The sequence below is a fragment of the Vigna radiata genome, chromosome 8, assembly GCF_000741045.1.
Source record: "Vigna radiata var. radiata cultivar VC1973A chromosome 8, Vradiata_ver6, whole genome shotgun sequence".
NCBI lineage: Eukaryota > Viridiplantae > Streptophyta > Magnoliopsida > Fabales > Fabaceae > Vigna > Vigna radiata.
This window is the reverse complement of record NC_028358.1, coordinates 32,625,606-32,648,053: the sequence shown is the minus strand read 5'-3', so window position 1 is coordinate 32,648,053 and position 22,448 is coordinate 32,625,606. Positions and strand designations below refer to the sequence as shown.

Sequence of the window (22,448 nt, the reverse complement as noted above, 5' to 3'; positions counted from 1 at the left end):
TTCACCTGGCTCAAGTATTGGAGTGTGTTATTGATACGATACTGGGTGATAGGATAGATGGTAGGGGAACCGAACGGTAGGAGGCAGGGGGAAGCTAGCCGAACGGTGGAAGGCGGTGAAGAGCTGGAGTCGAACGGTAGGAAGCACGGGGAAGCAAGCCAAACGGTGGAAGGTGGTGAAGAGCCAAAGCCGAACAGTAGGAGGCAGGAAGCCGAACGAAAGGCGGTGAAGAGCTGGAACCGATCAGTGGAAGATTGACTATCCTAATTGGGACAACAGTTAGGATAGGCGGGAAATATTTAGAAATAATTATCATAAATAGAGTTATATTCTAAGGAATATTCAGTATAAGATATTTATAGTAAATAAATATATATTCTAGGAAAATATTCAATATAAGATATTTATATTAATTAAAGATATATTCTAGAGAAATATATGAGGGATATTTATATTAAATATAGATATATTCTAGGGAAATATTTAGTGTAAATAGAGCTAGAGTCTATTGTTAGGGTTATGTTTTGAATTTGAGTTTATTAATAGGCGGCTATCGTCCTGTGAGGAAGGTTATGCTCCCAAGTAATTTAAGGAGTTTATGCTCCCAATTATTGTTTACTTTTGTTATTCAAAGAATTATATCGCCATCAATAAAAGAAATTCATTTGTTCAATTCCATTCTTTCATTATTCTTTTGCTTGTTTTGAGTGTGTGAGAGGTTGTTCTGGTTACGTCTTCTACTCAGATGCGTAACAATTATAATTTATTAGGTAACTTCACTTAATGCTAATTTGTTTTAAGTTGAAATCTAACATAACCATAACATAACTACATGGAGGCAAACCACGATGGATAATTCTTCTAGTTGAGTGTTGCATTTGTAATGCTAGGAGTGGCAAAAATGAAAGGAGCAACTCCTATTAAAGTCATGGACAACTTCTCTTAATGCCAATTGGTTTTAAGCTGAAATCTATCAAAAGCATAACTCCATGGAGGAAAACCAAGATGAATAATTCTTCTAGTTAAGTTTTGCACTTGTAATGATACGATAGGAGTAGCAGAAAAGAAAGGATCAAAATCTATTGATGGCATCTCAGAGATAGAGAACGCAACCAAACCTGAGAAGAGAGAAGAGGAACCCTAAGGCTGTGAGACGGAGAACGTGTCTCAACACCAAAGTTAGTTGAAACAATGAAATGAGGTAAAAAACGGAGACAAAAGAGCCCGACAGTACAAACAAAGGTGTTTGCCTTCATCTGTAAGGACTAATGAGGTGAAACACGGATTTATCTTACATGATATAATAGATGAAAACATTATTTATAAAATTAGAACACTACTTCTACCAAGAACTCCAACCTCCAGTGAAAAAATACAATGTTGCTAAAGCTTTTTTAGTCCTTGCTTTCCCCAAAGCTTGCAGAATTTAGAAACAGCTACGAGTTTACAAGCTAATTCGCCATGTTAACTATTTGCTTTATGCAAATGTTGGGACAATGTTTTTTGTGGTATCCTTACATTTGATGGATCATTAGTGTTACATCTAGTAGTAGTGTTAGACAACAAATTTAGTCTTGGAGGGGGACCTTCACCTTAAAAGGAACTAAACTAGGCATTAAGGATTACAACTAAATATTTTCTAAAATGTTCCCAGGAATAACTGTGAAGATTCTCTGTTTTGAATGTGTTGAAAAGTTGTCGTTTACCTTCTCAAATTTAACTCTAATATACTATATCATTATTCATGGAGGCCATAGCAAATAGGGCAGCTTTCTAGAGTCTGTCTGCCACCCAAAAACAAACCTTTTAGCAATGGAAATTGTGTACTCGTATTCCTTTACCAATCTCAAGGACAAATCCTTAGGTATAATCTGATGGACTGAACCATAACATAAAAAAACAGATTTATTGCCAAAATTAACCAATATTAGTGGTTGGTTGAATGTTGATTCATTGTTCATTGTTTTGTGTGTTGATTTTGTATGCTTTTGTCAATAGAAAGACTAAGTATGATGGTTTAGGCATCATTACCAAAGGATGGATCATTTGATTTTGGGGTTAAATTTTTTATGCACTTTGCTTGCTTTTTTTTTTTTTTTAAGAATTGGGGGTTCGACAAAATACATGGTACATCATCCTGCCAAATGGCCCCAATTACTATGCAATTGCTGAAAAATAAAATTGTTTAGAAAAGGATATACGAGGCTGGTTTCATTATATTATGCTGTCCTAGAGTTGTTCAATTTCAATATTTTTTATCTGAAAGATAAATAGACCAGGCCTTTGAATTCGTGTCCAACTTGTTACAAGTTATTTGTTAGACTCTAGGCAAGAGATAAACATTGAGCTGAAACTGTGTGTTTCGGAGTCAATATAGATGCTTTATTTATATTGGAAAAAAGAATCAATACTATAAATAAATGATATTTGATATTCTCTAATAACAATTATATGATACATGAATAAATAAAATGTTCCTAATAACACATAACCTAATAATATATATATATATATATATATATATATATATATATATATATATATATATAATTTAGATTCTTGATTATATAGGATCAGTTCCTTCTTTCTATAATTATAACAGTTATAATTGTATCTTGTTAATTTCAGGATACCATGTCTCAAGCTCTTGGTATCTGTCTCAGGTTTCTTGAAAACACTCGATCTTCTGATAGTGTGCGGAAGTAAGACCTCCCTCTTTCTCTCTATGTGTACACATGTATGTGTGTATATATATATATATATATGTAAAAGTTGTGATTCTGCTGTAAGTTCTAGTATTTAAAGTTTATTATCTCTCTAAGTAGTTCAGTTAATATTAACATAGTTTAATGTACCTCAGGAAGTTGTGATGTTTTAATTTTTCTCTTGAAACTAGTATTGGTTATTCATTATCTTTGTAATCATTGTTGTTATAAATAAATCAGCTGTGTGTGGTAAAAATACATTAAGCACATTTCTTCTCACATTTTCTCAGATTCATTTAAGTTCTCCCTGTCGTAACCTTTTCTCCATATTAATATTATATCCATCATCAGTTGCTAATGTTTTTGTGTTGTATATATTTATCCTATTTATCTGTATGTGTTCTTAAATATATTTTTTTTTTTTGTAGTACCGCAGCAGCTACCTTCAGGCAGGCAGTAGCCCTAATTTTTGATCGTGTAGTTTTGGCTGAGTCTCTTCCTTCTGGCAAATTTGGTTTTGGAGGTCAGCTCACTAGGACAACTTCGGTTACTGGTGATGTTAACCGTAGCATCAATTTGTCCAAGTATGTTCTTCCCCTTGTTATTAGAGACTTGCTTAATGGTGTTGTCTCAAGTAGACCAATTAATTTTCTTCATTTGAACCTATGGTTAGGATCATTAGATCATGTTTACAGTTTCAGTGAGATCACTTGTTAATTGTGTTTATAATCATGTACAGCTCATTAGATAATGAAATTGTTTCTGGGAGTCCTGCTGTGAGGAGGGAGAATTTAACTGAAACCGGAAAACTTGGATTGCGCTTGCTTGAAGACCTGACATCTCTTGCCGCAGGTGGATCTGTATGTGCTTATTTGGAACCATTTTTTCTCTCCCTGTAGCATTAGACCCATTTTGTTGGAATTTTCTGTCTGAGTATCTAGAAATCGTTAGGTGCTCTCAATTTTTTTTCCACATCACTAGTATCAATTCAGATATTCATTAAATGCCGTTTCTTCCTGGATGACATTAACCTCCATCTATTCTACAGGCAAATTGGTTACGTGTCAACATTCTTCAGAGAACATTTGCACTTGATATTCTTGAGTAAGAAATATTTTTGCACTGTGTGGTTTACTGGTTGGTGTCATTTTGCTGATTATTTGCAATCAGATATTTGATTGAGATGCCCGAAATTGTTGATTTATTCTGTTATCTTAAGCTAAAATGCTGTTTAAGGGAAGAACATCGACACACACATCTATTTATATTTATATTCTACAAATTAGATCCTCCAAATGCTTGTGAATTGGCCTCAACGGTTTGGTGAATTCAATTTGGTTGTTCTACTGAAACATAAGTTTGCAATGCTCTTCAATCCTCATTATAATATTCCAAACATGTTTTGCAGGTTTATTTTGTCCAATTATGTGGCTATCTTCAGAACCTTGTTACCCTATGAACAGGTGAATCTGGATGCTGTTACTGATATTTACTTGAATCACACCATACTGGCATATCTTTTGTTCTTTTGTCTCAATGTATTTGTTCATAACTTTTTAGGTTTTACGACGACAAATCTGTTCTCTTCTTATGACTTCACTTCGTACCAATGCTGAGGTAATTAGTGCCCTGAAACATGTTGTATAATGTCTAACTCTTGAGATTCTTTCTCTGTTTTTGAAGTGTAAAATGATAGTTTTTGTAATTCTTTAATGTGATGATTAGCTTGAAGGAGAAACTGGTGAACCTAGCTTTCGTCGTTTGGTCTTGCGTTCGGTTGCTCATATTATAAGACTTTATAGTTCTTCCCTTATAACTGAATGTGAGGTTAGTTTCTTATTTTCTTTTCCATCTAGCCACTCAGCTCATATCAATTAGGCTAAGGAAATTCATATTTCAGATTTCCTTTTCGGGTTGAGTGAGAGGGATATATTTTATATTTGTATGATGTAATGCACAATGAGCATAATGCTTGTGAAGAGTTTCTTCTCAACTGAGAGCTAATTCTTTGCTTGTAATCTAAGATACCACCCTTGTATTTTGCTGCCCTTTGGTATCAGTTCCTTTTATATATTTTGTCACATCTGAACAAAATTGACAGATGATTACTTTTTCTTTTAATTATCAGGTTTTTCTCAGTATGTTGCTGAAGGTTACTTTTCTTGATTTGCCATTATGGCATCGCATTCTTGTTCTTGAGATTTTAAGGGTAATTTAGTTCTGTTGTATTATTCTTTTTAATTTTCTTTCACAAGTTTTTGATCTGATCAGTAAGTTTTTAACCTAACAACCAGACATGGTGGTTTCTAGGGGTTTTGTGTTGAGGCACGGACACTGCGAATTCTTTTCCAAAATTTTGATTTGTAAGTTCAATTTTCTTTTCTGAACTTAATGATATTGTGCATAGTTCTGGGAGAAACTGGTGTATTGGTATTTCTAGTAATTATTATTATGTAAGTTTGCTTATTTTTTTTTTCTCTCAATTTAATGATATCGTGCTTAATAATTCTAGTTTTGTCTGACTATTATGTGTGTCGTAGGAGTATTGTCAATAGAGCTTTTATCTTGTAGCTTATTGGCCTCCGTAAATGTTTTTAAAGAATTAGATGTATATAGAAGTTATGGGACATAGGAAGTGATGTCAAAACCACAAATCAGGCAAGATGGATGAAACAGAGGATTGCTTTGGGAGTGATATGCGATACAAAAGTAACCATTTGAAAAATTTACTGCACATTATATAAAACCTGCTATGATAAGTGGGACAAAATTTTGGCTGTACAACTATAAGATCTGCAATACATTATGGGACAATGTTGGGAGATAAAGAGCCAAAAAATAGTAAGCTGAATGTAAGAGAAATGAGAATGTTAAGATGGGTGAGTTGGTACACTTGACAAGATAGGATTAGGAATACTATCATTAGACAAGACAGAATGTCATCTTACACGGTTTTGAGCAAGTGTATAGGGGACTTGTGGATATATCAATAAGGAAGGTTATCCATTGGTTAGAGGTAGAGGAAGACCAAAATGAATATAATTGAACAACAAACAATTATAGGTCAACATCAAACCGTTGAGAGATTCAGAAGTAAAAAGTCTATCTTTGTACTTAAAAAGTCTATCTTGTGGTACATTAAGTTTTTGGTCCCTCAAAATATTTTGAAATATTGTTTTTAGTTTCTTCAAAAAGTTTAATGTCAATCAAGATAAATGAAGGAGACTATTTAGGAGTACTTGAGAGAGGTTGAAAACTCCTCTTGTATGTTCTCTTATTTATGCTAATAGAATCCTGGTACAATGAGTATAGGGAAGATCGAAGATCAATCCTTGATACTTTGATACAAAGATAGGTATGATTCATATGTACATCACAACATTTTCCCAATACAACTACTTCCTACCTATATGTAATGCCTATTCTAATACTCCCCTCAAGTCGGAGTATACTAATTATATGTACCAAGCTTGGAACAAATATAATTAATTTGAGGTCTTTTTAAGGATTTTGTTAAAACAACTGCAAGTTAATCATTGGATCCAACAGACTAGGTACAAATTTCCTTGGACAACAACTTTTCTCATACAAAGTGACAATCGATTTCAATTTGTCTAGTTCTCTCATGGAACATTGGATTGGAAGTAATGTGGAGGGTAGCCTAGTTATCACAATACATCTTAATTTGCTAAATCTCTCAAAAGTTAAGTTCTTGAAGGAATTTTTTCACCCATAAAAGTTAACAAGAAACGTCATTATTCTATATTCAACTTCAATTGATGATCGAGTAGAAAATTCTTCTTAGTCAGCACCACATAACCTATAGGTATCTCCTTTATCTTTTTCAAAATATGAAAAAAAATAGCTTTTCTCTTATTCAATCTCATGACATACGTATGATATATATGCAAATATTGATTGGATAATTTAGGAAACAAATCTCGAAGATTGTGGGATTGATATGCTAGTAACAGAACTAAGATACAACCCATATACATGATTAAAACCAATAGGAATAAAATCTAAAACTTCCTAAAATATCTTGACTAAATAAAATCTAAAACTTTTCAAAAATCTCAATACTCCCTTTCAAGCTGGTGAATAAGCGCTATCCATTCCAAGCTTAGACATAATCTCTCAAAGTTATTGTTGTTCAGCCCCTTGGTGAGTATGTCTGCAAGCTATCCTTGATATCGAGTGCAAATCAAGTCATTTTCAAGCTTTTCTTTGATAAAATGTCTATCCACTTCAATATGTTTAGTTTTATCATGTTGTACAGGGTTGAATTATGCTGATTGTAGATTTATTGTCACAATATAACTTCATAGGTTTATCCCTCTTTATCTTGAAGTAGTAATAATTCACATTCCTTGAGCCATGGCTCGAATTTGCTTCGGCACTAGATTTAGCTGTCGGACTTTGTTTTTTACTCTTCAAAGTTAGTAGGTTTCCACCAAGAAAGGTGTAGTATTAGTAGTTGACCTCTTATCCTTAACTGAACCTACATAATCAACATCATTATATGCCTGAAATTAGCAAGTGCACCTATTAGAAAGTGAAAAGGATGATGTTGCTGTGGATAAAGGAATGTACTAAAGACTTGTGGGGAGACTTATTTATCTATCTCACACTATTGCTTTTGTTGTGAGTTTAGTCAGTCAATTTATGTATCAACCAAAGGAAGCACATTTACTAGTTGTGCACAAAATTGTACAGATTTTAAATGGAAAAGGAATTTTGTTCAAAACAAACAAGAATGCTAACCTTGAGACATACACTGATGCTGATTATGTAGGTTTAGTTATGAATAGGAGGTTAATCACTGGATATTGCACCTTCTTTGGTGTAAACCTAGTAACATGGAAGAGTAAAAAGCAATGGTAGCTAGATCCACTGCCGATGCAAATTTTCGAGAAATGGCTCAAGGAATATATAACTGTTATGACGGAAGATTATACTAGAAGCCTTAAAGATAAAGTGGAACGAACCTATGTGGTTATATATAATGAGACAAAATAAGAGGAAAATTAATTTCTTATAATTTTTAGAAAACTATATTTCCTTTGTGAAATTACAATGCCTTCCTTTGACTGTGCCATTTCAATGCCTTGAAATTATTTGCGACAAAGTTTATCCATACCTTGAGACACATCATGTACAAAACACAACCAAAAATACAAGGAGAAATGTGAAACAAAGGGTTCATTTGGAAAGACAATGGAAGATGGAACTTTATTGTCCAAAGAAGAAGAGGACATTCTATTTATAAGATACTAGGTAGTATGAATGGTATTTCCTCAGTGATGGACAAATGTATTGGCAGCAAGCAAAAAGGTTTCCAATAAGTTTCTATTATTTTTCTTTGCTATACCATTTTGCTGAGGTTATGAAGGTAGGTGGACTAATGTACAAATGTGATGTGAGTTTAAAAGTGTGGAAAAAAACAAAAGAAAAGTATTCTTTGGCATTGTCGCTCCTTTAAATCATGATCACTTGATCAAATTGGTTCTTGATTTCATTAAGGAATAATACAAATATGCAAAAGTTTAGATCGATATTTCATTAAGTTAACCTAGATGTAACAAGAATATCCATCAATAAAAGTAACAAAATAATGAAACCCAAAGGATGAGACTTGAGTTGGACCCCAAATATCATAAATAAATATAGAGGTGCCAAAGTTGTATGTTGATTCAATTCTTGTTGGAAAGAAGACCAGATATGTTTCCTAATTGACATGACTCACAGGCTTGGAGTTTACTAAGTTTTGGAAATCATCTTTTTTAATTTTGATAAATGTGGATGACCCAAGCAATTTCGTAGAAGCTTAGGAGATAGGGATGCTTAACAAGACATTGATGGTCTAGTGCCAAGACAGTAAAGTCCCTTATATTCATGTCTTTCACCAATCAGTCGACCTAGACTATGCTTTTATATAACAAGAATTTTCATTGAAGGTTATATGAAACAATTTAAAGATTTAGTTAATTGACTTAAGGAAATTAGGTTAAAAGTATTACTAGGGACAAAAAGAACATACTTTAGGTTCTAAGACGAGGAGAGGGGGATTCCTTGAGAAGTAACTTTGGATCAGTTGGCTAAAGTAATGTGACACAGAGTTTTAGAATAAGACATGGGAGAAGATATTGAAGCATTACTAGAAATGTGAGCAGAAACACCCTAGTCAAACTATCCATGGAATTTGACATTCCAAGGTTTTAGAGATGCTAGCTTTTGACAAATTGAAATATTTTTGATATTCTTCATTAGAAAAATATGGTTCAACCTTATTAGATTGGAAGATGTTTGCTCTATTGCTAGGAAAACTATATAAGGAGAAGCATTTATTTTTTAGCGTGGCCAATTCTCTTACGAAAGGATCATTGAGGAAGTTTGTATCCACTATGAGAAAGGGAAGACATATTAAAGGAAGATTTCGCCAAAAATTAGAATTACAACGACAATCTACACTCTACAGCCAATGCAAACTATAAAAAATGACAAATAGTGGTGGAGGAAGAGTACGAGAGAGAGGAGCCTCTCAACCAATGCTGAAACTGGAGAAACCATGGTCAAAACAAGGACAAGGATGTTTGATGAGCATTGTGGAGGAGACACAGAGTTGTTCCATTGACAAAGGTGGCCGGTGCTGACAGACAGTGGCTGGCAGATGGTGGTCGGCAACTGATGGCAACAACGGAGGATAATGGTGGACTGATCAACCTCGTTTGGTACCATCTTAAGACCGCAGATATGAGATAAAGAGTTTAAGAGATTGATTATCTATTATTTATAGAAGAAAATTACATCGCGAATATCTAAGTAGTTAATGATAACTTGTAATTATAAAAAAAAGTTACATCAGAATATCTAGGTAATTAATGCTAACAGCTCATAGGCACAATATATAGCAATTTTCCAATACAAATACTAACTACCTACATTAAATACCTATTCTAACAATTACTTACGTATAATACATATTCTAACTAAAGTAATTAATTGCTATTTTGTTGTGTTTAACCTTTTGGTTATGTTTACGATTAGTTTCTATCTTGAATGATAATGTAGAAATTATATTTAATTCTTTCAATGCATGGGAATAATAAAGGATAACTTAGCTGTGATAGTGGCCAAAGAAAAATAATGGACCAGAACCACATAATGACCAGAGAAATTGTGCATTAAAAACTTGAAGTTATGCAACAATAGAGAGAGAAAGCATTGTCTGAAAATAAAACCATAAATTAGGACATGAATCATGATTATATTAAATCGTGGCCCAAGTTCAATCTATATTTCAGTAGTAATCAATAGTATGGGCATAAGTAATATTAGTTGTGCTTTCTTACATGAGTTGTCCTAGCCACTTTTTCTGGTGCAAATGTTTTGAAGTTTAGTACTATATCCAAACCTTTTTAACTACTAATTGGGAATTGAGGAAGCCATGTTTACCACATTTACCAAATTTATGATGAAGGGATTTTACAAATTTTAGTGTAATAAAGATACTTGAATTGCTAGAAAATAACCCAAGTGCAATGTTAAGTATTCATTGTCGCTACCCATTGGCATCACAGGCACCCCAAGAATACAAATGTTGTGGAGGGAATGGTCAAAGCTCTTGCTAGGGTTGTTTCAAATGTACAGGTTTGATTTTAACTGCACATGCTTTTATTTATTTCTGACTTCTGATTCAGGTTTTTGGTCATGGTATAACATGGATATATTTGGTGTGGTATTTCGTTTTTTTTTTGAAAATAAAATTTATGATTAGAAGAAACATTAAATGATTCTGTAGGTTCAAGAATCAAGTGAGGAGAGCCTGGCTGCTGTTGCGGGAATGTTTAGTAGCAAAGCCAAAGGTATTTTATTTTTTTAATTTAGTTGAAGAAGAATAATTGTCACTTTTATCTCTTTTTTGAAGTCAATATTTGTTTTGATTCTGTTTTTTACCGAAGAATTTCATTTTGCACTGAGTAGGAAAGTCTGATACTAATTTTCTTGATAGTTTTATCTTGTTCTATCTGTTTTGGTTGATACTTTGTTAATATCATTTCCCACTTTCATAAAGTGCGTGTAAGATATTGTGCCAACTCTTAGATTTTTCTGCTCCTCAGGTTGTCTTTTATTTTAGGGTGTATTTTTCTTTTCCTTCACACATCTTAGCTGATAGCTCTTATTTGTTAGTGTTGTATATGTTTTTTTCTGTATATTTTATTGATTGGCATCTTCAAAGAGGATTCTCTTTCCTCTATCTTGTATTCTCTTTTTCCATTCCTTTGAATTCTTATTTTAATTTTGAAAACAATTACTTATTAGATTATGAGGAGAGAAAGGAAGATAAACAGATGAAATTAATGATTGAAGCGATGGGTTTATTCAACACTGGTCGCATACAAAATCTTGAGTCTTATTAAGAGACTGAATATTTTACAAAAAATACACCACACAACCCTATACTGAACTGAAATTAAGGACAAAAAAGAACAATTAATAACAATTACAGACCAACATAACCACCTAATAACTGGAAAATAACTGAATCTGAAACTATACAGAATATTCAACATTTATACAAGACTGATATTACTTGTACTTTTAACCCTAATTTGATTTAATGATTCTGGCATCTTATCTGATCGCCTTTAGGTGAGTTTAATTTGCTTGAGTGATTTTTGTATAAATGAAAACTTTCTATAAAAGAATAAATATATTAATAAAAAAATCCCCCTAAACCAAAGAGTTGAAACTTTTTTCTAGTTTCCTCAATGATGCTGCACCAATGTCTCTGGATTTCTTCTCCTTCCTCGTCGGATCTGCTATCATGTACAAATCTTTCTTCTCTCTTTCCTTCATCATTAATAGAGTTTTCATCCCCTTCAAAACTTTTCCATTTTTCTTTGAATGCTGCAGCAGTCCTCTGATATCTTTAAACTATCTTTCGTGATGGCTATGTCCATCTTTACCTCCACCATTGCTTTCTCTTGATCACTGGCCCATCTCTCCAAAGCATTCACTCTATTTTCCATAATGCCCCTTTTCACGGAATTGGTATGTTAGACCAAACTGTTATGCTCCTCGTTGAAAAGACCCAGACAAACAAGACCAAACACCAATTACACTGAATGTTCCTCGTGATAGTACTCTCACAATGAGTAGAAAAAGAGAAACCAAGGTCTTTGTTTACAAAGGAATGTGTTTCCATTCTCAAATGGTAATTCCTGGTCAACCATCTTACAACTCCAAAGACTCCTCTACACAACAACCCCTCACACTATATAAAGACTTTCTCAAAAAGTGTCAATGCCTTTACAGAAAAGGCCCCCTAACTACATTTTATTAATAAGTTTTCTTCTAAAGTATACATTCCATTTCGTATCATTGTCTCTGTGCCTATCAGTTGTTCCTTTATTTATGTCGATAGTGGTGGTTGTGTTGTAGACATTCTCTTTGTTTTTTGGTGAATTCCACAACATATGTTGTGAGTGGTGAAACTTCATTATCCCAAATCACAAAATTGGAATCATTTAACCCTGGTCCTCCACCATTGACGTGGTCTTATCTTGATTGTCCCTTCAAAATCCTCTAAATGTATTGGCTTCACTGCAAATAATTCAGAACATTAAACTGGTGGGGACCTATCACATATGGAAGATCCTTAGGGCCTAAAGGGATGAATTTCACCTCAGATATTTAGTCTTATGATTTGAAGGCCATGGGTTTTGAGCCTTGTAGGAACTAGATGCATGGGATACATGCACCGATACTAGTGGTGACTTGTGATGGTTCGTGGTGACTTAGTTGTCAGTGTTGTGATTGTTGGTGAGGGATGCACCTTCTAGTGTAACACTAGGTTTAGAGGGTGGTAGTGGTTGATAACAACAACTATTTACATGGCAGGGGAAACAGCTCCCAAGATTGGGAACTCTAATACAAACTTAAACTATGTAAGGAAATAAAGAATTATTGTACTGATAACAATAGTACAAATTTCATTCTCATCACTTCTATTTGTAACAATCAAACTCTCTAAAATAAGGAAATAAAAGTATGGTGAAATGAATGGGAAGATTCTAAAGATATTTTTCTCCTGGTTACTATGGGGAGATTTAATATATTTTTATCACAATAATCATCTATTGAAAACACCTTTAGTTTTACTTAAAGTGTTGTCTTTACAAAATCCTTGTGGTTATTTTGAGTATAGGAGTGATATGGGTCAGAAGTGTATTTGAATGGAGTCTGGATGATGATGTTTTAACTCATGAATGACATGTTTTTACTCTGGCAGGTATTGAGTGGAGTCTAGATAATGATGCATCCAATGCTGCTGTTTTGGTTGCCAGTGAAGCACATGCTATAACTTTGGCAGTTGAAGGCCTGTTAGGAGTTGTCTTCACTGTTGCAACTTTAACAGACGAAGCCATAGATGTTGGAGAGGTATTCTCTATAATTTCTGCTGTTTTTACTTTCCATATTGTTTTTTTCTTTTAGATATGCTACTTGATGACCTACTTCTTCTATGTCCATCCAGCTTGAGTCTCCTCGATGTGATAATGATCCCCCTGTGAAATGGTCTGGCAAAACTACAGTTCTCTGTATCTCAATGGTTGACTCGCTATGGTTGACAATACTTGATGCATTATCCCTTATTTTATCAAGGTTTGCTTTTCTGCATACACAAAAAAAAATGACACTGGTTGAAAGGTCTTGCACCATTCATTAACCTAGTTATAGTATTTAACATCTATGGACATTTTGGTTAAGTAATCATGTTGATCTTGCATGCAAAATTTTAGAACAATGGGAAATGAATAAGCATAATTAGTGTTATTTTAGTATCGAGTCATAGAGATAAAGCACCTAAGCTTCTTTCTGATTCATATGAAATTTTAAATTTGAACAGCATGATCAGATCTTGATAATCTGCTGGATTTTTTGAGTAAATTTATCATATAAAACATAGTTTAGTGCTCTAAGATATTTTAGTACCATCCTGTTTACAATTAATCTTAATTAACCATATATTGTTTATGATTTCAATATATTTCTTAACATTTGACTTGAGGTTAATTTGAAGGTCCCATGGAGAGGCCATTGTTTTAGAAATATTAAAGGGATACCAGGCATTTACTCAAGTAAGTCAGTTTCTGCCTTAATTTTTTCCTTTTTTTTTACTTTATTCTATTTGCATGACATCTGGAATCAACTTTGAACTTAAAATGATATTGGATTGAAAACTTTCACAGGCTTGTGGGATTCTACGAGCTGTAGAACCTTTAAACTCCTTTCTTGCATCCCTTTGCAAATTTACAATCAATTTTCCTGTTGAAACAGAAAGAAAGAGGTAAACGATTCAAATCTGTTATTAGTAGTTTTTGTTTTCTTTTATTATGGTGTTTTTCATGAATTCAAGGTTACAGTACTGAGATTTTAACTTAAATTTGAGATTTTAGCAGTACTTTGCCGTCTCCTGTATCAAAACGGTCAGAACTATCACTTGAACAGAGAGATAATGTTGTGCTTACTCCTAAGAATGTGCAGGTGGTCTTTCTGGTTCTTTGAATAGCAATATGTACTTTCCCCCATTTTTCTTTAGTTTGGTTTTTTAACTGTTCATTTTCTTAGTTTGTATATTTGATTGTCATTACCACTACTCATATTTCATCCACACTGGTAACGTGAACTAGGCCTTGAGAACTCTTTTCAACATTGCTCATCGGCTGCATAATGTTTTGGGCCCATCCTGGGTCCTGGTATGTTCTATTTTTCTGCTGTTTTCTTTTATGTACATTCCTACCCCCATCTAAGTGAATGGTCATCATGAATACCTGTAGGTGTTGGAAACTCTGGCAGCTTTAGATCGGGCAATTCATTCTCCACATGCCTCTACTCAAGTAATTATTTCTGTTTTGTTCTACTATTCAGTGATAAATTGCCGGCAATGTATGTATAGAAATCGTGAATTGGGTTAAGTTTGGGATACGAGTCAAAATCATTTTGAGCCCTCCTCCAAATAGGTTAAGCTTTTTACGTAATAATTGGTTCTTGAGTTTTTTTTTTTTATTTTACTCTAGTGGTTATTAGGAGTTTGATTGTCACTTCCCCTACTGGCTACCAATATTGAATCTAAATTTTTGCAATGATTACAAGTGAGTGCTGTTTTGTCCTTTCTTTGGTTCGCAGCAATTAGTTATATTTTCTTGCATTCAGTTGCTTACCAATATGGCTTTTGATGTTTCTTTTTGCATTTCGTGTTCTTTGTTTTGGAGGGTATCTTATCCTTTCTTGTTCTTGGATTAGGGATTTCTCCATCTTCACTCAAATTTCTACTTCCTTAGGAGTTTGTGTGATGACAATACCCAATAGTGAATCACTTTTGAAATCTTGCTTCTACTAGATGGCACATTTTTTCTAAAGGAGGCACCACCAACGCTAGGATCTTTTTCATTTGTTTTTTAACTTCAATAGAGTGTGAATTCTTGATAGCCCTGGTGAACATTCACGTAAATCCTTTCTTCACATTCCAACCCTTTTTAAAAGTACAGTAAATTGGGATCTTTTTAAACTCCCTCTAAGATCTCAATAAAACCATATTCTGATGATTTGCTGCAAATTGGGAGAGCTACAGGCAACAAAACTCAACTTCAGGGGTTTTGTACAACAGATGACGGGATAGCTCTATATTAATATGTTGTTTACTCTATTATGTGGAGTGTCGAAGAAGCTTTTCTTCTAACAAGTAATGATTCTTTTTAGGACGTGATTTCCCTTTTTGCTTCTCTAGTGCTTGGTTAACGGTCTCTGTAATGGGTTGTTTAGCAAATAATACGTAAGTGATTACAAAGCTTTATTGTCTATCTTGATTGTTTGATTTTTAAGTTTCTTTTTTGTGCCTCTGCAATGAGGACTTCTTTTCTTGTGGTACTCTCTTTATTCTTATTTCTAGTATGACTTTTTTATTCCCAAAATGTTTATAAAATTAAATTTGATATGCTTCATAGTTTTGTTGGAAATATCTTTTGGGTGTATCTTATGTGAAATTGACAAAGTACATGACCATTAATTCTGCAGGAGGTCTCCACCCCTGTAAAGTTCTCAAGAGAGTTGTCTACACAATATAGTGACTTCAATATACTCTCGTCTTTGAACTCTCAGGTGAATAAAGCTATTTTATCTCTTTGAAGTCAACATAAAAAATGACTTCCTTTTTTAAATCTTTTTTCTCGGAAATTCTTTTCCATGTCCAATGATGAGAATGTAAGCTTGATTTTATTGCTATGTAAGCTTTGATTCTCTTTCGTTCTGTCTATTTTTTGTTTTTATTAGTGCCTAAAGTGTATGTTTTTTTTCTTTCTAATTTTTTTGTCTGGAATGTATAAGCCAGTTGATCTAACCTGTTATTATTTTCTGTTTGAAAGCTCTTTGAGAGCTCTGCTCTGATGCATATATCTGCTGTGAAGTCTCTCCTTAGTGCATTGTGTCAACTTTCACATCAGTGCATGTCAAGTACTTCGAGCAGTTCGGGACCAACAACTAGTCAAAAAATTGGAAGCATCAGTTTTTCAGTGGAAAGAATGATATCCATCCTTGTGAATAATGTTCACAGTATGTAAACCGTAACTCTAAACATGATAGTAATTCTTGTATGCTGGATGTTTTTCAATTGTTCATTCTATGTTGTATTTTTCCTAAGTAGATACTTGAGTTATGATATTTAAGTTCTATTCACTAATTTTGGGTGTTATGAATATTCATTCTTGATTTTGTTGTTGAGTAAAGGTATTAGAATTTTATATTGTCCTTTATATCCACAGGAGTTGAACCATTTTGGGATCAAGTAACTTGTCACTTTCTTGAGGTCTCTTTCTTTTTCTTACTGTTTCTTTGGTGTGGCAATGGCAATTTCATTTTCATCTCACTTGATATTTTGACACGATCTTTCAGCTAGCTGATAATTCTAATCCACATTTGAAAAACATGGCACTTGATGCACTTGATCAATCTATATCTGCTGTCTTGGGTTCGGATAGGTTCCAAGACTACAAACAATCCAAGTCTCTTGAAACATCACAGGAAGTGAGACCTTCTACCATTTGTATTGCCAGCAACCCAAAATTTATTAAAAGACGACTTAATGTGTGTCCACAATATGCAGATAGAAGTCAATGTGGACAAGTTGAGGTCTCTTGAATGTTCAGTCATATCTCCCCTAAAGGTTCTTTATTTTTCTACACAAAGTGTAGATGTTCGTGTTGGATCTTTGAAAATTCTTTTGCATGTCTTGGAGGTAACACTGTTGCTAGTTGGTCAAGTTTTATTGTTATTTCCTCAATGTTTGTTTACATGATACTAATTTATACAAATGCTTTCAGAGGTATGGAGAGAAACTTCATTACAGCTGGCCTAATATACTTGAAATGTTGAGGTTGGCCTTCTTCTGCCCTTAATGTACCTCTCTATTGGTAATCCTCTGGTTAATCAATGTACCATTGTGTTACTGTAAGGTATGTAGCAGATGTTGTGGAGAAGGATCTTGTTACTCTTGGCTTCCAGGTATACTGATTTAGTTTGCAGCATTTATTGCTCAACAGGGCTATTGGTATATTGAGTTGACTATTAGTGCTTCTCTTGTTACTTCTGATCATGATTCTGGGAAGTACACATTATTAAATAGTGACAAGACATAACTAAGTGTTTTCTATACTGCTTGTCTGTCTAGGCTCTCCAGTTCCATTTAGTCTTGCAATTTGCCTCCAAATTTTCTCTCTAAACTTGTGAACATTTTATTTATAGTTTTTTTCTATTTAGTTTTCGTTTTTTAAGAAATTATTCTAATAGTTTTTAGATTAAAAATTTTATACCTTCCATTTATTTTCCTCTTTCACTTTTCGATAAAAATAGACAAGCAAAAACATCACAGCACATATTTATATCCCTCTTGGATGGCAACCCAATATGTGTGTCATTCATCTGCAGCACATCATATAAGAATTAAAGATCAAGAAAGTACGTGAAAAAGTAGGGAGACCAAACCATACATGCTGCCTACGTAAGAAAGCTATATACCTATGCAATCGGAACCTATGTTTTGACATACCTTATGTTTTCTACTTCACAAACCTCCTTGATTTCACAAAATTTTGTTTTTTGAAAGTTGCATTCGTTTTATAAAATTCCAGTATGAGGCACAGTTTGTTGGCATTTTGAAAATAATGGATGTACTACATTTAGTTTTTGATTTTTAATCTCTGACTGCACATAACTCAGGCAAGTTGAATTTATTCAAACTACTAAAAAGGGGTTATGAATTCTACATCTAAAAAAAAACAAATATCATCATATAAGTTCTTCCTTGATTTGTGTCTCTGGTTTCTTCCTGTGTATTTATTTACAGATATTAGCAGATAAGCATCTTGTTATTTTCATTTGGAGACTTTGAGCCTTTTTTCCCTTTATCTCCTTTGCACCAAACTTCTATGCACTTTTGGTTCATATATGGCATTTTCAAAGCATGGATTTAATATTCATATCCTATATATGGAGCCTTCAAATCATGAATCTAATCTGCCATTTGATCAATGTATGCCTTCTAAGTGTTTGATTTGTTTCAGTTCTTGTTACGTTTTAATCTACAAAATGCAGTAATGATTTCAAATATCAATTATTATGAATTTATTCCACAACAATCATGTTGATTTAATTTTAGTTTTGAATCTCATCTTTTATGCTTCATGCTTATTTTAAGTTTTCTGCAAGACATGCTATAGCTTCACATTTGATCTAATGATCATATACTCTCTTTTTAAGAAAGGTTTTAGTGTTATTCTTTCTCTGTAAAATTATCATATGTACTAATTTTCCTGATTTTGTTTCTTTCTAGAACCTAAGAGTGATAATGAACGATGGATTGTCCACCTTACCTACAGACTGCCTTCAAGTGTGAGATCTCCTTGTTTAAACTTACCTATATATATACTATATGCATGTGTATATATGATTTCTTTTATTTTCTTTATTTTTGGATTTTATAGCTGGCTGCAATCCTTGGAAAAAAATAGATTTGTTGTTACTTATTGAATGTTGTTGTCCGTTGACAATAAACATGACTAAATGAGTGTAAACCTGCACCATACAGATGTTAAATCCTGGGTATGAGGAATGTGTGTGGAATTAAGCCTAGCTCAATTTTGCGTAGCAATAATGTTCACATACTAGGATGCATACACTTGTACACAGAAATTCACATATATTTGCTCCCAGTCTGGTTCCTTCTGTCGTTTAATATGTATTAAACATATATTACAGGTGTGTTGATGTGACTGGAGCATACAGTGCTCAGAAGACCGAGTTAAACATAAGCTTGACAGCAGTGGGACTTCTGTGGACTATGACTGATTTCATTGCAAAGGGTCTTGTCAATGGACCTCTTGAAGGAAAGGAAACAGGTTCGTATTTTGTTGTCAAGCCTTCTGTTTTTAACTTTTTTATGTTCTGAAATTATACCAACTCTTCTATTTCGGGTGTGAATTCCATAGTGAAGCAGATAGACAATGAAAAGACGGAGGATAGAACACATATTTCTAATATTGTGAGAGACAAGGCTTCTTCTATAGATGGTGTTGATTTTGAGAAGCTTCTATTCTCTGTTTTCTCCTTACTTCAAAACCTTGGGGCAGATGAGAGACCAGAGGTACAATTTATAAATTTCTAATCTTGTTTCACTTTTAAATTTTCTACTTTTTTTTCTCTACCCAAACGACCTCATGAAACACATCTTATGTGCTAAGATGGATATCCATATGGCCAAATTTTCTATCTATCTATTAACAGAGTAACAGAGAAAAAGAGTAAAAGCTCTTTTTTCTAAACTGAGTGGTCTCTGCCACACCATCAAGTTTTATTTTCTGTTTGTCTGCTAGATCAGGAAGTTAGGTATCATTTCTGTTAAGCATTCAGTTAGCTCAGTTTATTAGCCAACTGGTTTTCTGTTAGCTGATTAGTCAGGCTATCTTGCATTGCAAGCTTCAACGGTGTATATAATCTGATTCTATTAGATCGAGAAGTACAAGAAATAAAAACACAAGTTATATTTTTCAGAAACTTTATCATGTTTACTTCTTTAGACATGGAATTCTTTTAGCAGTTAATTTTCATTGAGAATACCACTTGTGTGCACATGAATCTTTCTCACTCGTTTTTTTGCTGGCCCCTTCTTTTAGAATCTTGGTATCTCTATTTTAGTTTTTGATACACTTCAAAACTTCCATTATAAAGCCAATTGCTTCCTTGCTGTAAGTTGACATAAGTAGTATTGATGTGAACATTGGTTGAAGGGCATTCATAAGCAATTTTTAAGTAGGATAGAGTGAAGATGTTCTTTTCCCCCCTTGGTTTTTTTGGTGATTTTTTTTCTTATATGCTAAGCCTGACCTGGTGGATGTTTCTTTGAAGTTACCTATTATGGTTGCACTATCCTAGAAGTTTAATTTGTTAGAGGAACTTGTGTGACAGGTTTTATGCAAGGACAATATACATACCTATCTTACCTTATGCTGAAATTTAACTTTTATTTACAACAATGTGCAACAAGGATCTAATACTTTGTCCTGAATCAACTACCCCAAAAACCTAAGCTATTGAGTGAAAGCACATGAATGGTTACATCTAAATTCTAATGTTATCTTTTCTTGTATAGAAGCATGCTTCTTCGAGGGCTAGGTACTGGGGATGTTTCTCTTCTTTGTATGAAAGGGAACAGGCAACATTTCTCAAAATCATTTGTGAGAAGTGAGGAGACTCAATGTAATTGATAAAGTTGACTTACATTTTTTCCCAGGATGATAAAGCTACAGAATTTTACTTCTTTATTGAAAGTTTGGAACATCTCAATTGTTTCTAATTTTTTTTTCATCTCAGGTGATTAGAATGCTGTTATTGTTAGATGTTGCATTTGTTGCCACGACCATGAATCATCAGAAGTATCATCTATATTTTTTATTTTTTTATCCCATGCATTTATAGAAAGGTTAACAGAGTTCTTTGACAGGAAGTAAGAGGGTGGGAAACAAAAATTTAAGGTTTAGAGGGTCTGTGCATAAGGGAGATTTGCAGACAACCTGAGTGTCATATTCGGAGCTGTGAATATTCTGAGTGATTAATTTTCTAATTTTGATGGGTTTATCTTAAGTAAAGGAACAACTATAGTTGAATTTTCACTGCTGTCTCCCACAAAAAATGCTAGTGTTGCATAGAAAATTAAAGAAATCACAATAAAATAGAAGAAACCTAAGGATTATTCCTATTGTCTCTTGTACTTCATAACTGGGTTTTGCTGCATTACCAAGAAGAGATCATTAATCATTACATAATCTTCTCCCTAAATAGTGTTACAGCATACAACCATTTAAATAGACCTTCAAGAATCCATTGCTCTATACTAATACCATAACAATTAGTGAAATTTGGACAATAAAACAAAACTTGATAACTCCTAAATAAAATTGCTCTCTACTATTGCTGCTGGATGTTAAAGCTTTCTGGAACTGAAAATTTTGTTTTTTAGGTGAGGAATTCTTCTGTCAGGACACTGTTCCAAACTTTAGGAACTCATGGACAAAAGCTTTCAAAGAGCTTGTGGGAAGATTGTCTTTGGAATTATGTATTTCCTACATTGGACCGAGCTTCTCATATGGTAAAGCTGAAACTATGGGAAGTTGAAATGAAGACTTATTTTCATTGTAAGCTGATGTACATTGATTTTTGATAAGTAGGCTGCTACCTCTTCCAAAGATGAATGGCAAGGGAAAGAGCTTGGTACTAGAGGAGGAAAAGCAGTTCACATGCTCATACATCACAGGTATTCGCTATTGACTCTATTACTCATCTTCTAGCCTAAGGGATATACTCGTTGGAGAAGATGGGGAGAGTGAACGGTGGAGAAAAAAGTAAGGGTAGACTAGACCTCGCTAAAAGTAGTCTGGAACAGTGAGCATAAAGCTGATCTCTGGAGTTGTGATCTTGTACTTAAATATTGTACTAAATTTCTTGTTTTCCATAACGAAATTGATAAGAAATAAATTATAAGAATGATAATTTCATAATATGAATAAAGTATGGCACTTGAACCTGTAGTATGGGCACATGAAAAACTTTCTATTTCCATAATCCATCAACTCTTATCTAAATTTTCCTATATTTGGCAACATTCTTTCTTGAGGTTAAGCTTTCTGCTATTTAGTGTTAAAAAGTGGACTTTAACCTTACTCAATCTCACAAAACTGATTTGTAAGATGAAGTTTGACTCACTTATATATTCTAAATTGGCTTTATCTCTAATCGGTATGCGATTTCCAATACACTCCCCTCATGTTAGTGTATATACATCACGAGCGTGGGATTAAACATTAATGAGTGATCCGATAACAACCCAATAGTAAGTGGAAAATAGACGTAACGAATAGCAAATCGTTAGGATAAGCTTTAACTCATGGATCTTATGAAATAGTAAAAGAGATGAGGGGAAATCTCCCTTATGTGTCTGTGTATACACATAGGGTAATGTATTTATAATAATAAGAGTGTGGGCTAAGCCCAAATACAAATGAACATGTAAATGAAATAAACACAATATCTAACAGATCTAATAACATGTTAAGAAGTAAACTTTAAACCTGAATTCAACCTCACAAAATCTGCTTGTAAAATGAGATTTACACTTATATATTCTAAATTGACTTT

At 33.5% G+C, this 22,448-nt stretch overlaps 1 protein-coding gene across 2 annotated transcripts in view; it reads left to right on the top strand.

Moving 5' to 3' along the window:
• The window catches only part of LOC106771869 (protein MON2 homolog), a 43,107-nt gene that overhangs the window by 6,379 nt on the left and 14,280 nt on the right, over positions 1 to 22,448 (top strand). Inside the window, exons 4-33 of one of the 2 annotated variants that reach the window (XM_014657875.2) lie at positions 2,629 to 2,702; positions 3,134 to 3,289; positions 3,445 to 3,565; positions 3,754 to 3,809; positions 4,114 to 4,168; positions 4,266 to 4,322; positions 4,431 to 4,532; positions 4,834 to 4,914; positions 5,016 to 5,068; positions 10,286 to 10,355; positions 10,507 to 10,570; positions 13,000 to 13,148; positions 13,243 to 13,370; positions 13,789 to 13,846; positions 13,958 to 14,055; positions 14,165 to 14,252; positions 14,399 to 14,464; positions 14,546 to 14,605; positions 15,783 to 15,866; positions 16,130 to 16,316; positions 16,526 to 16,569; positions 16,656 to 16,787; positions 16,867 to 16,998; positions 17,084 to 17,136; positions 17,216 to 17,264; positions 18,592 to 18,650; positions 19,017 to 19,156; positions 19,247 to 19,401; positions 21,274 to 21,402; positions 21,482 to 21,567. In XM_014657875.2, coding sequence (XP_014513361.1) covers positions 2,629 to 2,702; positions 3,134 to 3,289; positions 3,445 to 3,565; positions 3,754 to 3,809; positions 4,114 to 4,168; positions 4,266 to 4,322; positions 4,431 to 4,532; positions 4,834 to 4,914; positions 5,016 to 5,068; positions 10,286 to 10,355; positions 10,507 to 10,570; positions 13,000 to 13,148; positions 13,243 to 13,370; positions 13,789 to 13,846; positions 13,958 to 14,055; positions 14,165 to 14,252; positions 14,399 to 14,464; positions 14,546 to 14,605; positions 15,783 to 15,866; positions 16,130 to 16,316; positions 16,526 to 16,569; positions 16,656 to 16,787; positions 16,867 to 16,998; positions 17,084 to 17,136; positions 17,216 to 17,264; positions 18,592 to 18,650; positions 19,017 to 19,156; positions 19,247 to 19,401; positions 21,274 to 21,402; positions 21,482 to 21,567 — 2,786 coding nt within the window. The remainder of the gene's footprint in view (positions 1 to 2,628; positions 2,703 to 3,133; positions 3,290 to 3,444; positions 3,566 to 3,753; positions 3,810 to 4,113; positions 4,169 to 4,265; positions 4,323 to 4,430; positions 4,533 to 4,833; positions 4,915 to 5,015; positions 5,069 to 10,285; positions 10,356 to 10,506; positions 10,571 to 12,999; positions 13,149 to 13,242; positions 13,371 to 13,788; positions 13,847 to 13,957; positions 14,056 to 14,164; positions 14,253 to 14,398; positions 14,465 to 14,545; positions 14,606 to 15,782; positions 15,867 to 16,129; positions 16,317 to 16,525; positions 16,570 to 16,655; positions 16,788 to 16,866; positions 16,999 to 17,083; positions 17,137 to 17,215; positions 17,265 to 18,591; positions 18,651 to 19,016; positions 19,157 to 19,246; positions 19,402 to 21,273; positions 21,403 to 21,481; positions 21,568 to 22,448) is intronic. The other variant, XM_014657876.2, reaches the window with a different exon arrangement.